General features: G+C 39.8%; 1 protein-coding gene across 3 annotated transcripts in view; it reads right to left on the bottom strand.

Moving 5' to 3' along the window:
• Positions 1-304: 304 nt before the first annotated feature.
• Positions 305-14,928, bottom strand: part of LOC115124954 (thyroid receptor-interacting protein 11-like) — an 86,309-nt gene continuing 71,685 nt past the window's right edge. For all 3 annotated transcript variants that reach the window (XR_010459817.1, XR_010459818.1, XM_065004402.1), the window contains one exon: positions 305-750. Coding sequence is in view for 1 of the 3 variants with exons in the window: in XM_065004402.1 (XP_064860474.1) it covers positions 718-750 (33 nt within the window). In the remaining 2 variants the exon portion in view is untranslated. The remainder of the gene's footprint in view (positions 751-14,928) is intronic.

The raw sequence follows: 14,928 nt of genomic DNA, 5'->3' as shown, positions 1-14,928 counted from the left end.
ATTTTACACTATTGTGGAGAGATGTACTGTTTGGATTCTTTACATACAATAGAAATAAGCGGAATCATTTTTATGTAATTAATTTCATTATTCTTTTGGCCAGATTTCATATACACAAATGTAAATTTACAAACAGAAAACCACATTTTCGTACCCTACAAAAAGAAATTGAACTGTATTGTAAGACGGTTAAATGCTCTACTAACAAAAAAGCTGTTAGAATTGTAAGTATATGCATGTCCCTTAAGGTCCTTGTGTAATTGTAATGTGATATTGTACCCCCTAGCCCCGCCCCCAGCCCCGCCCCTAGCTCGATTGTCCATTGTTTGTAATCTATGTATGCTTGTGTTCCCTCATGTGCTTTATGTATTGATTTGTTGTTAATAAAAAATAAAAAAAATAAAAATTAAAAAAAATTAAAAAAGAGAAGAGTAATCCTCCTCCTCCATCTCAGTCTATTGCAGTGTCTACGTTCCTCCTGATTGGATGAGGAGCTCTGATTGACAGGCCGTGGCTCCAATCACTGCTTGAATAAGTCTTTGAGCACCTGCCCTCCGTTCTCGGCAGAGACAGACACAGGCGTGAAGGTGGGAAGGTTGTCTGAGATAGGTTTCATCGGGAGGTGGTGTCCTCCCGACCCACTGGAACTACCACTCCCATGATGCATCAGTGGCACGGCCGCAGAGTGGGGAGCTAGGGAAGGGTTGGACTCCCCTGCTACTCTCTATCCCCTGCCGGCTGCCACCCCTCCTAGGAGAAAACAGAGGTCAGAGGTTAGAAGTTAAAGGTCGGATGAAGCTGGAGATGACAGGCTGAGATGGCAGTAGAGCTCTGCTACCCGACCCAAGCCTGACGGGCTGGCACTAACATCGGGTTAGGGCCAGGTAGGGCCCGTTTTCTCATCAATAACTAGGGTACAGGTAGGGCTCGGGTATCACTAAATTGATCACTAACATCGGGTTAGGGCCAGGTAGGGCCCGTTTTCTCATCAATAACTAGGGTACAGGTAGGGCTCGGGTATCACTAAATTAATCACTAACATCGGGTTAGGGCCAGGTAGGGCCCGTTTTCTCATCAATAACTAGGGTACAGGTAGGGCTCGGGTATCACTAAATTAATCACTAACATCGGGTTAGGGCCAGGTAGGGCCCGTTTTCTCATCAATAACTAGGGTACAGGTGGGGCCCATTTTCTCATCAATAACTAGGGTACAGGTAGGGCCCGTTTTCTCATCAATAACTAGGGTACAGGTAGGGCTCGGGTTTCACTAAATTAATCACTAACATCGGGTTAGGGCCAGGTAGGGCCCGTTTTCTCATCAATAACTAGGGTACAGGTAGGGCTCGGGTATCACTAAATTAATCACTAACATCGGGTTAGGGCCAGGTAGGGCCCGTTTTCTCATCAATAACTAGGGTACAGGTAGGGCTCGGGTATCACTAAATTAATCACTAACATCGGGTTAGGGCCAGGTAGGGCCCGTTTTCTCATCAATAACTAGGGTACAGGTAGGGCTCGGGTATCACTAAATTAATCACTAACATCGGGTTAGGGCCAGGTAGGGCCCGTTTTCTCATCAATAACTAGGGTACAGGTAGGGCTCGGGTATCACTAAATTAATCACTAACATCGGGTTAGGGCCAGGTAGGGCCCGTTTTCTCATCAATAACTAGGGTACAGGTAGGGCTCGGGTATCACTAAATTAATCACTAACATCGGGTTAGGGCCAGGTAGGGCCTGTTTTCTCATCAATAACTAGGGTACAGGTAGGGCTTGAGTATCACTAAATTAATCACTAACATCGGGTTAGGGCCAGGTAGGGCCCGTTTTCTCATCAATAACTAGGGTACAGGTAGGGCTCGGGTATCACTAAATTAATCACTAACATCGGGTTAGGGCCAGGTAGGGCCCGTTTTTTCATCAATAACTAGGGTACAGGTAGGGCTCGGGTATCACTAAATTAATCACTAACATCGGGTTAGGGCCAGGTAGGGCCCGTTTTCTCATCAATAACTAGGGTACAGGTAGGGCCCGTTTTCTCATCAATAACTAGAGTACAGGTAGGGCCCGTTTTCTCATCAATAACTAGGGTACAGGTAGGGCTTGAGTATCACTAAATTAATCACTAACATCGGGTTAGGGCCAGGTAGGGCCTGTTTTCTCATCAATAACTAGGGTACAGGTAGGGCTCGGGTATCACTAAATTAATCACTAACATCGGGTTAGGGCCAGGTAGGGCCCGTTTTCTCATCAATAACTAGGGTACAGGTAGGGCCCGTTTTCTCATCAATAACTAGGGTACAGGTAGGGCCCGTTTCCTCATCAATAACTAGGGTACAGGTAGGGCTTGAGTATCACTAAATTAATCACTAACATCGGGTTAGGGCCAGGTAGGGCCCGTTTTCTCATCAATAACTAGGGTACAGGTAGGGCTCGGGTATCACTAAATTAATCACTAACATAGGGTTAGGGCCAGGTAGGGCCCGTTTTCCAATAACTAGGGTACAGGTTTATCTAAATTAATCACTAACATAGGGTTAGGGCCAGGTAGGGCTCGGTATCAATAACTAAAGGTTAATCACTAACATCGGGTTAGGGCCAGGTAGGGCCCGTTTTCTCATCAATAACTAGGGTACAGGTAGGGCCCGTTTTCTCATCAATAACTAGGGTACAGGTAGGGCCCGTTTTCTCATCAATAACTAGGGTACAGGTAGGGCTTGAGTATCACTAAATTAATCACTAACATCGGGTTAGGGCCAGGTAGGGCCCGTTTTCTCATCAATAACTAGGGTACAGGTAGGGCTCGGGTATCACTAAATTAATCACTAACATCGGGTTAGGGCCAGGTAGGGCCCGTTTTCTCATCAATAACTAGGGTACAGGTAGGGCCCGTTTTCTCATCAATAACTAGGGTACAGGTAGGGCCCGTTTTCTCATCAATAACTAGGGTACAGGTAGGGCTTGGGTATCACTAACTTAATCACTAACATCGGGTTAGGGCCAGGTAGGGCCCGTTTTCTCATCAATAACTAGGGTACAGGTAGGGCTTGAGTATCACTAAATTAATCACTAACATCGGGTTAGGGCCAGGTAGGGCCCGTTTTCTCATCAATAACTAGGGTACAGGTAGGGCTCGGGTATCACTAAATTAATCACTAACATCGGGTTAGGGCCAGGTAGGGCCCGTTTTCTCATCAATAACTAGGGTACAGGTAGGGCTCGGGTATCACTAAATTAATCACTAACATCGGGTTAGGGCCAGGTAGGGCCCGTTTTCTCATCAATAACTAGGGTACAGGTAGGGCTCGGGTATCACTAAATTAATCACTAACATCGGGTTAGGGCCAGGTAGGGCCCGTTTTCTCATCAATAACTAGGGTACAGGTAGGGCTCGGGTATCACTAAATTAATCACTAACATTGGGTTAGGGCCAGGTAGGGCCCGTTTTCTCATCAATAACTAGGGTACAGGTAGGGCTCGGGTATCACTAAATTAATCACTAACATCGGGTTAGGGCCAGGTAGGGCCCGTTTTCTCATCAATAACTAGGGTACAGGTAGGGCTCGGGTATCACTAAATTAATCACTAACATCGGGTTAGGGCCAGGTAGGGCCCGTTTTCTCATCAATAACTAGGGTACAGGTAGGGCTCGGGTATCACTAAATTAATCACTAACATCGGGTTAGGGCCAGGTAGGGCCCGTTTTCTCATCAATAACTAGGGTACAGGTAGGGCCCGTTTTCTCATCAATAACTAGGGTAAAGGTAGGGCCCGTTTTCTCATCAATAACTAGGGTACAGGTAGGGCCCGTTTTCTCATCAATAACTAGGGTACAGGTAGGGCCCGTTTTCTCATCAATAACTAGGGTACAGGTAGGGCCCGTTTTCTCATCAATAACTAGGGTACAGGTAGGGCTCGGGTATCACTAAATTAACCACTAACGTTTTGAAGCTGAGCCATTTACTCATATCTGACTAAGATCATAACATGATGTCAGAAGTACTTCAACATCGTCCAATATAAGACCGGAGAGATGCCATTTACTCATATCTGACTAAGATCATAACATGATGTCAGAAGTACTTCAACATCGTCCAATATAAGACCGGAGAGATGCCATTTACTCATATCTGACTAAGATCATAACATGATGTCAGAAGTACTTCAACATCGTCCAATATAAGACCGGAGAGATGCCATTTACTCATATCTGACTAAGATCATTACATGATGTCAGAAGTACTTCAACATCGTCCAATATAAGACCGGAGAGATGCCATTTACTCATATCTGACTAAGATCATAACATGATGTCAGAAGTACTTCAACATCGTCCAATATAAGACAGGAGAGATTATTTCACAGAAAATAATAATGTTCCTTGAGTTGTCGGAGTTTAGAGTGAAGAAAACAGCTAACTGCTCTCTCATGTCTCTTCATTGAGCAGAGCAGGCCAAGAGGAGACTACGGATACGTAGACTCAGAGAACCATGAGCAGAGCAGGCTAAGAGGAGCCGTTGCTACGGATACGTAGACTCAGAGAACCATGAGCAGAGCAGGCCAAGAGGAGACGTTGCTACGGATACGTAGACTCAGAGAACCATGAGCAGAGCAGGCCAAGAGGAGCCGTTGCTACGGATACGTAGACTCAGAGAACCATGAGCAGAGCAGGCCAAGAGGAGACGTTGCTACGGATACGTAGACTCAGAGAACCATGAGCAGAGCAGGCTAAGAGGAGACGTTGCTACGGATACGTAGACTCAGAGAACCATGAGCAGAGCAGGCCAAGAGGAGACGTTGCTACGGATACGTAGACTCAGAGAACCATGAGCAGAGCAGGCCAAGAGGAGCCGTTGCTACGGATACGTAGACTCAGAGAACCATGAGCAGAGCAGGCCAAGAGGAGCCGTTGCTAGGAACCATGAGCAGAGCAGGCCAAGAGGAGCCGTTGCTACGGATACGTAGACTCAGAGAACCATGAGCAGAGCAGGCCAAGAGGAGACGTTGCTACGGATACGTAGACTCAGAGAACCATGAGCAGAGCAGGCCAAGAGGAGACGTTGCTACGGATACGTAGACTCAGAGAACCATGAGCAGAGCAGGCCAAGAGGAGACGTTGCTACGGATACTCACAGACCGCGCTGCCATGAATAGAGCGCATGCAGAGTGAGCTGTACTCAGGCAGCGAGTGACAGACAGAGAGGAAAAATGAATGGATTTACTAATGGTTTCAGGCAGAGTCGGGCCTTACAGGCCTGGCTAGGGTAGGGCCTGAACGTTGCAGGCATGGCTAGGGTTTAAAATGTATGCCGTGCAGGCCTGAAGATCGCCAGCCCTTATGCTGAATGTTTGCTTGTTTACTTAAGAAGTAAACAAAATAAGTCTCTACGGAGACTTTATTAACAAGAAATATGTGGAGTGGTTGAAAAACAAGTTTTAATGACTCCAACCTAAGTGTATGTAAACTTTCGACTTCAACTGGACATGTGGTACCAGAACCGAGTCGAGGTAATTGAGCTCGATATGTACATTTAAATAGGAATGACAGATAATAAACAGTAGCGTGTTGAGAGGTTCAACGCGGATAGTTGTTTAAAGTGGCTAGTGATACATGTATTACATAAAGATGCAGTAGGTGGCATAGTTTAAAGTGGCTAGTGATACATGTATTACATAAAGATGGCAAGATGCAGTAGGTGGCATAGTTTAAAGTGGCTAGTGATACATGTATTACATAAAGATGGCAAGATGCAGTAGGTGGCATAGTTTAAAGTGGCTAGTGATACATGTATTACATAAAGATGGCAAGATGCAGTAGGTGGCATAGTTTAAAGTGGCTAGTGATACATGTATTACATAAAGATGGCAAGATGCAGTAGGTGGCATAGTTTAAAGTGGCTAGTGATACATGTATTACATAAAGATGGCAAGATGCAGTAGGTGGCATAGTTTAAAGTGGCTAGTGATACATGTATTACATAAAGATGGCAAGATGCAGTAGGTGGTATAGTTTAAAGTGGCTAGTGATACATGTATTACATAAAGATGGCAAGATGCAGTAGGTGGCATAGTTTAAAGTGGCTAGTGATACATGTATTACATAAAGATGCAGTATAGTTTAAAGTGGATAGTGATACATGTATTACATAAAGATGGCAAGATGCAGTAGGTGGCATAGTTTAAAGTGGCTAGTGATACATGTATTACATAAAGATGGCAAGATGCAGTAGGTGGTATAGTTTAAAGTGGCTAGTGATACATGTATTACATAAAGATGGCAAGATGCAGTAGGTGGCATAGTTTAAAGTGGCTTTACATGTATTACATAAAGATGGCAAGATGCAGTAGGTGGCATAGTTTAAAGTGGCTAGTGATACATGTATTACATAAAGATGGCAAGATGCAGTAGGTGGTATAGTTTAAAGTGGCTAGTGATACATGTATTACATAAAGATGGCAAGATGCAGTAGGTGGCATAGTTTAAAGTGGCTAGTGATACATGTATTACATAAAGATGGCAAGATGCAGTAGGTGGCATAGTTTAAAGTGGCTAGTGATACATGTATTACATAAAGATGCAGTAGGTGGCATAGTTTAAAGTGGATAGTGATACATGTATTACATAAAGATGCAGTAGATGGTATAGTTTAAAGTGGCTAGTGATACATGTATTACATAAAGATGGCAAGATGCAGTAGGTGGCATAGTTTAAAGTGGCTAGTGATACATGTATTACATAAAGATGCAGTAGATGGCATAGTTTAAAGTGGCTAGTGATACATGTATTACATAAAGATGGCAAGATGCAGTAGGTGGCATAGTTTAAAGTGGCTAGTGATACATGTATTACATAAAGATGGCAAGATGCAGTAGGTAGCATAGTTTAAAGTGGCTAGTGATACATGTATTACATAAAGATGGCAAGATGCAGTAGGTGGTATAGTTTAAAGTGGCTAGTGATACATGTATTACATAAAGATGGCAAGATGCAGTAGGTGATATAGTTTAAAATGGCTAGTGATACATGTATTACATAAAGATGGCAAGATGCAGTAGGTGGTATAGTTTAAAGTGGCTAGTGATACATGTATTACATAAAGATGCAGTAGATGGTATAGTTTAAAGTGGCTAGTGATACATGTATTACATAAAGATGGCAAGATGCAGTAGGTGGTATAGTTTAAAGTGGCTAGTGATACATGTATTACATAAAGATGGCAAGATGCAGTAGGTGGCATAGTTTAAAGTGGCTAGTGATACATGTATTACATAAAGATGCAGTAGGTGGCATAGTTTAAAGTGGATAGTGATACATGTATTACATAAAGATGGCAAGATGCAGTAGGTGGCATAGTTTAAAGTGGCTAGTGATACATGTATTACATAAAGATGCAAGATAGAGGTGGTATAGTTTAAAGTGGCTAGTGATACATGTATTACATAAAGATGGCAAGATGCAGTAGGTGGCATAGTTTAAAGTGGCTAGTGATACATGTATTACATAAAGATGGCAAGATGCAGTAGGTGGCATAGTTTAAAGTGGCTAGTGATACATGTATTACATAAAGATGGCAAGATGCAGTAGGTGGTATAGTTTAAAGTGGCTAGTGATACATGTATTACATAAAGATGGCAAGATGCAGTAGGTGGCATAGTTTAAAGTGGCTAGTGATACATGTATTACATAAAGATGGCAAGATGCAGTAGGTGGCATAGTTTAAAGTGGCTAGTGATACATGTATTACATAAAGATGCAGTAGGTGGCATAGTTTAAAGTGGCTAGTGATACATGTAGATGCAGTAGATGGCATAGTTTAAAGTGGCTAGTGATACATGTATTACATAAAGATGGCAAGATGCAGTAGGTGGCATAGTTTAAAGTGGCTAGTGATACATGTATTACATAAAGATGGCAAGATGCAGTAGGTAGCATAGTTTAAAGTGGCTAGTGATACATGTATTACATAAAGATGGCAAGATGCAGTAGGTGGTATAGTTTAAAGTGGCTAGTGATACATGTATTACATAAAGATGGCAAGATGCAGTAGGTGGTATAGTTTAAAGTGGCTAGTGATACATGTATTACATAAAGATGGCAAGATGCAGTAGGTGGTATAGTTTAAAGTGGCTAGTGATACATGTATTACATAAAGATGCAGTAGATGGTATAGTTTAAAGTGGCTAGTGATACATGTATTACATAAAGATGGCAAGATGCAGTAGGTGGCATAGTTTAAAGTGGCTAGTGATACATGTATTACATAAAGATGCAGTAGATGGTATAGTTTAAAGTGGCTAGTGATACATGTATTACATAAAGATGGCAAGATGCAGTAGGTGGTATAGTTTAAAGTGGCTAGTGATACATGTATTACATAAAGATGCAGTAGGTGGTATAGTTTAAAGTGGCTAGTGATACATGTATTACATAAAGATGCAGTAGGTGGCATAGTTTAAAGTGGCTAGTGATACATGTATTACATAAAGATGGCAAGATGCAGTAGGTGGCATAGTTTAAAGTGGCTAGTGATACATGTATTACATAAAGATGGCAAGATGCAGTAGGTGGCATAGTTTAAAGTGGCTAGTGATACATGTATTACATAAAGATGGCAAGATGCAGTAGGTGGCATAGTTTAAAGTGGCTAGTGATACATGTATTACATAAAGATGGCAAGATGCAGTAGGTGGCATAGTTTAAAGTGGCTAGTGATACATGTATTACATAAAGATGGCAAGATGCAGAAGGTAGCATAGTTTAAAGTGGCTAGTGATACATGTATTACATAAAGATGGCAAGATGCAGTAGGTGGTATAGTTTAAAGTGGCTAGTGATACATGTATTACATAAAGATGGCAAGATGCAGTAGGTGGTATAGTTTAAAGTGGCTAGTGATACATGTATTACATAAAGATGCAGTAGATGGTATAGTTTAAAGTGGCTAGTGATACATGTATTACATAAAGATGCAGTAGATGGTATAGTTTAAAGTGGCTAGTGATACATGTATTACATAAAGATGCAGTAGGTGGTATAGTTTAAAGTGGCTAGTGATACATGTATTACATAAAGATGCAGTAGATGGTATAGTTTAAAGATGTGATACATGTATTACATAAAGATGCAGTAGATGGTATAGTTTAAAGTGGCTAGTGATACATGTATTACATAAAGATGCAGTAGATGGTATAGTTTAAAGTGGCTAGTGATACATGTATTACATAAAGATGCAGTAGATGGTATAGTTTAAAGTGGCTAGTGATACATGTATTACATAAAGATGGCAAGATGCAGTAGGTGGCATAGTTTAAAGTGGCTAGTGATACATGTATTACATAAAGATAAAGATGCAGTAGGTGGCATAGTTTAAAGTGGCTAGTGATACATGTATTACATAAAGATGGCAAGATGCAGTAGGTGGCATAGTTTAAAGTGGCTAGTGATACATGTATTACATAAAGATGGCAGATGCAGTAGATGGTATAGTTTAAAGTGGCTAGTGATACATGTATTACATAAAGATGGCAAGATGCAGTAGGTGGCATAGTTTAAAGTGGCTAGTGATACATGTATTACATAAATGCAGTAGGTGGCATAGTTTAAAGTGGCTAGTGATACATGTATTACATAAAGATGCAGTAGATGGCATAGTTTAAAGTGGCTAGTGATACATGTATTACATAAAGATGGCAAGATGCAGTAGGTGGCATAGTTTAAAGTGGCTAGTGATACATGTATTACATAAAGATGCAGTAGGTGGCATAGTTTAAAGTGGCTAGTGATACATGTATTACATAAAGATGGCAAGATGCAGTAGATGGCATAGTTTAAAGTGGCTAGTGATACATGTATTACATAAAGATGGCAAGATGCAGTAGGTGGCATAGTTTAAAGTGGCTAGTGATACATGTATTACATAAAAATGGCAAGATGCAGTAGGTGGCATAGTTTAAAGTGGCTAGTGATACATGTATTACATAAAGATGGCAAGATGCAGTAGGTGGCATAGTTTAAAGTGGCTAGTGATACATGTATTACATAAAGATGGCAAGATGCAGTAGGTGGCATAGTTTAAAGTGGCTAGTGATACATGTATTACATAAAGATGGCAAGATGCAGTAGGTGGCATAGTTTAAAGTGGCTAGTGATACATGTATTACATAAAGATGGCAAGATGCAGTAGGTGGCATAGTTTAAAGTGGCTAGTGATACATGTATTACATAAAGATGGCAAGATGCAGTAGGTGGTATAGTTTAAAGTGGCTAGTGATACATGTATTACATAAAGATGGCAAGATGCAGTAGGTGGCATAGTTTAAAGTGGCTAGTGATACATGTATTACATAAAGATGGCAAGATGCAGTAGGTAGCATAGTTTAAAGTGGCTAGTGATACATGTATTACATAAAGATGCAGTAGGTGGTATAGTTTAAAGTGGATAGTGATACATGTATTACATAAAGATGGCAAGATGCAGTAGGTGGCATAGTTTAAAGTGGCTAGTGATACATGTATTACATAAAGATGGCAAGATGCAGTAGGTGGCATAGTTTAAAGTGGCTAGTGATACATGTATTACATAAAGATGCAGTAGATGGCATAGTTTAAAGTGGCTAGTGATACATGTATTACATAAAGATGGCAAGATGCAGTAGGTGGCATAGTTTAAAGTGGCTAGTGATACATGTATTACATAAAGATGCAGTAGATGACATAGTTTAAAGTGGCTAGTGATACATGTATTACATAAAGATGCAGTAGATGGCATAGTTTAAAGTGGCTAGTGATACATGTATTACATAAAGATGGCAAGATGCAGTAGATGGTATAGTTTAAAGTGGCTAGTGATACATGTATTACATAAAGATGGCAAGATGCAGTAGGTGGCATAGTTTAAAGTGGCTAGTGATACATGTATTACATAAAGATGGCAGTAGATGGCATAGTTTAAAGTGGCTAGTGATACATGTATACATAAAGATGCAGTAGATGGCAAAAAGTGGCTAGTGATACATGTATTACATAAAGATGGCAAGATGCAGTAGTTTAAAGTGGCTAGTGAGTTTACATAAAGATGCAGTAGATGGTATAGTTTAAAGTGGCTAGTGATACATGTATTACATAAAGATGGCAAGATGCAGTAGGTGGTATAGTTTAAAGTGGCTAGTGATACATGTATTACATAAAGATGGCAGATGCAGTAGGTGGCATAGTTTAAAGTGGCTAGTGATACATGTATTACATAAAGATGGCAAGATGCAGTAGGTGGCATAGTTTAAAGTGGCTAGTGATACATGTATTACATAAAGATGGCAAGATGCAGTAGATGGCATAGTTTAAAGTGGCTAGTGATACATGTTTTACATAAAGATGGCAAGATGCAGTAGGTGGCATAGTTTAAAGTGGCTAGTGATACATGTATTACATAAAGATGGCAAGATGCAGTAGGTGGCATAGTTTAAAGTGGCTAGTGATACATGTATTACATAAAGATGGCAAGATGCAGTAGGTGGCATAGTTTAAAGTGGCTAGTGATACATGTATTACATAAAGATGCAGTAGGTGGTATAGTTTAAAGTGGCTAGTGATACATGTATTACATAAAGATGCAGTAGTTGGCATAGTTTAAAGTGGCTAGTGATACATGTATTACATAAAGACGGAAAGATGCAGTAGGTGGCATAGTTTAAAGTGGCTAGTGATACATGTATTACATAAAGATGGCAAGATGCAGTAGGTGGCATAGTTTAAAGTGGCTAGTGATACATGTATTACATAAAGATGGCAAGATGCAGTAGGTGGCATAGTTTAAAGTGGCTAGTGATACATGTATTACATAAAGATGGCAAGATGCAGTAGGTGGCATAGTTTAAAGTGGCTAGTGATACATGTATTACATAAAGATGCAGTAGGTGGCATAGTTTAAAGTGGCTAGTGATACATGTATTACATAAAGATGCAGTAGATGGCATAGTTTAAAGTGGCTAGTGATACATGTATTACATAAAGATGGCAAGATGCAGTAGGTGGCATAGTTTAAAGTGGCTAGTGATACATGTATTACATAAAGATGGCAAGATGCAGTAGGTAGCATAGTTTAAAGTGGCTAGTGATACATGTATTACATAAAGATGGCAAGATGCAGTAGGTGGTATAGTTTAAAGTGGCTAGTGATACATGTATTACATAAAGATGGCAAGATGCAGTAGGTAGCATAGTTTAAAGTGGCTAGTGATACATGTATTACATAAAGATGGCAAGATGCAGTAGGTGGCATAGTTTAAAGTGGCTAGTGATACATGTATTACATAAAGATGCAGTAGGTGGCATAGTTTAAAGTGGCTAGTGATACATGTATTACATAAAGATGCAGTAGATGGTATAGTTTAAAGTGGCTAGTGATACATGTATTACATAAAGATGGCAAGATGCAGTAGGTGGCATAGTTTAAAGTGGCTAGTGATACATGTATTACATAAAGATGGCAAGATGCAGTAGGTGGCATAGTTTAAAGTGGCTAGTGATACATGTATTACATAAAGATGCAGTAGATAGCATAGTTTAAAGTGGCTAGTGATACATGTATTACATAAAGATGGCAAGATGCAGTAGGTGGCATAGTTTAAAGTGGCTAGTGATACATGTATTACATAAAGATGGCAAGATGCAGTAGATGGCATAGTTTAAAGTGGCTAGTGATACATGTATTACATAAAGATGCAGTAGATGGTATAGTTTAAAGTGGCTAGTGATACATGTATTACATAAAGATGGCAAGATGCAGTAGGTGGCATAGTTTAAAGTGGCTAGTGATACATGTATTACATAAAGATGCAGTAGATGGTATAGTTTAAAGTGGCTAGTGATACATGTATTACATAAAGATGCAGTAGGTGGTATAGTTTAAAGTGGCTAGTGATACATGTATTACATAAAGATGCAGTAGGTGGTATAGTTTAAAGTGGCTAGTGATACATGTATTACATAAAGATGCAGTAGGTACATAAAAGAGTGATACATGCATAAAGATGCAGTAGATGGTATAGTTTAAAGTGGCTAGTGATACATGTATTACATAAAGATGGCAAGATGCAGTAGGTGGCATAGTTTAAAGTGGCTAGTGATACATGTATTACATAAAGATGGCAAGATGCAGTAGGTGGCATAGTTTAAAGTGGCTAGTGATACATGTATTACATAAAGATGCAGTAGATGGCATAGTTTAAAGTGCATGTATTACATAAAGATGCAGTAGCATAGTTTAAAGTGGCTAGTGATACATGTATTACATAAAGATGGCAAGATGCAGTAGGTGGTATAGTTTAAAGTGGCTAGTGATACATGTATTACATAAAGATGCAGTAGATGGTATAGTTTAAAGTGGCTAGTGATACATGTATTACATAAAGATGGCAAGATGCAGTAGGTGGTATAGTTTAAAGTGGCTAGTGATACATGTATTACATAAAGATGCAGTAGGTGGCATAGTTTAAAGTGGCTAGTGATACATGTATTACATAAAGATGGCAAGATGCAGTAGGTGGCATAGTTTAAAGTGGCTAGTGATACATGTATTACATAAAGATGGCAAGATGCAGTAGATGGCATAGTTTAAAGTGGCTAGTGATACATGTATTACATAAAGATGGCAAGATGCAGTAGGTGGCATAGTTTAAAGTGGCTAGTGATACATGTATTACATAAAGATGGCAAGATGCAGTAGGTGGCATAGTTTAAAGTGGCTAGTGATACATGTATTACATAAAGATGGCAAGATGCAGTAGGTGGCATAGTTTAAAGTGGCTAGTGATACATGTATTACATAAAGATGCAGTAATGGTATAGTTTAAAGTGTGATACATGTATTACATAAAGATGCAGTAGATGGTATAATTTAAAGTGGCTAGTGATACATGTATTACATAAAGATGCAGTAGGTGGTATAGTTTAAAGTGGCTAGTGATACATGTATTATATAAAGATGCAGGTGGTATAGTTTAAAGTGGCTAGTGATACATGTATTACATAAAGACGGAAAGATGCAGTAGGTGGCATAGTTTAAAAGTGGCTAGTGATACATGTATTACATAAAGATGGCAAGATGCAGTAGGTGGTATAGTTTAAAGTGGCTAGTGATACATGTATTACATAAAGATGGCAAGATGCAGTAGGTGGCATAGTTTAAAGTGGCTAGTGATACATGTATTACATAAAGATGGCAAGATGCAGTAGGTGGCATAGTTTAAAGTGGCTAGTGATACATGTATTACATAAAGATGCAGTAGTAGGTGGCATAGTTTAAAGTGGCTAGTGATACATGTATTACATAAAGATGCAGTAGATGGCATAGTTTAAAGTGGCTAGTGATACATGTATTACATAAAGATGGCAAGATGCAGTAGGTGGCATAGTTTAAAGTGGCTAGTGATACATGTATTACATAAAGATGGCAAGATGCAGTAGATGGCATAGTTTAAAGTGGCTAGTGATACATGTATTACATAAAGATGGCAAGATGCAGTAGGTGGCATAGTTTAAAGTGGCTAGTGATACATGTATTACATAAAGATGGCAAGATGCAGTAGGTAGCATAGTTTAAAGTGGCTAGTGATACATGTATTACATAAAGATGGCAAGATGCAGTAGGTGGCATAGTTTAAAGTGGCTAGTGATACATGTATTACATAAAGATGCAGTAGGTGGCATAGTTTAAAGTGGCTAGTGATACATGTATTACAAAAGATGCAGTAGATGGCATAGTTTAAAGTGGCTAGTGATACATGTATTACATAAAGATGGCAAGATGCAGTAGGTGGCATAGTTTAAAGTGGCTAGTGATACATGTATTACATAAAGATGGCAAGATGCAGTAGGTGGCATAGTTTAAAGTGGCTAGTGATACATGTATTACATAAAGATGCAGTAGA

The sequence above is a fragment of the Oncorhynchus nerka genome, linkage group LG18 (genome assembly GCF_034236695.1).
Source record: "Oncorhynchus nerka isolate Pitt River linkage group LG18, Oner_Uvic_2.0, whole genome shotgun sequence".
In the NCBI taxonomy this organism is placed as follows: Eukaryota; Metazoa; Chordata; class Actinopteri; order Salmoniformes; family Salmonidae; genus Oncorhynchus; species Oncorhynchus nerka.
This window is presented reverse-complemented; position numbering and strand designations above follow the sequence as displayed.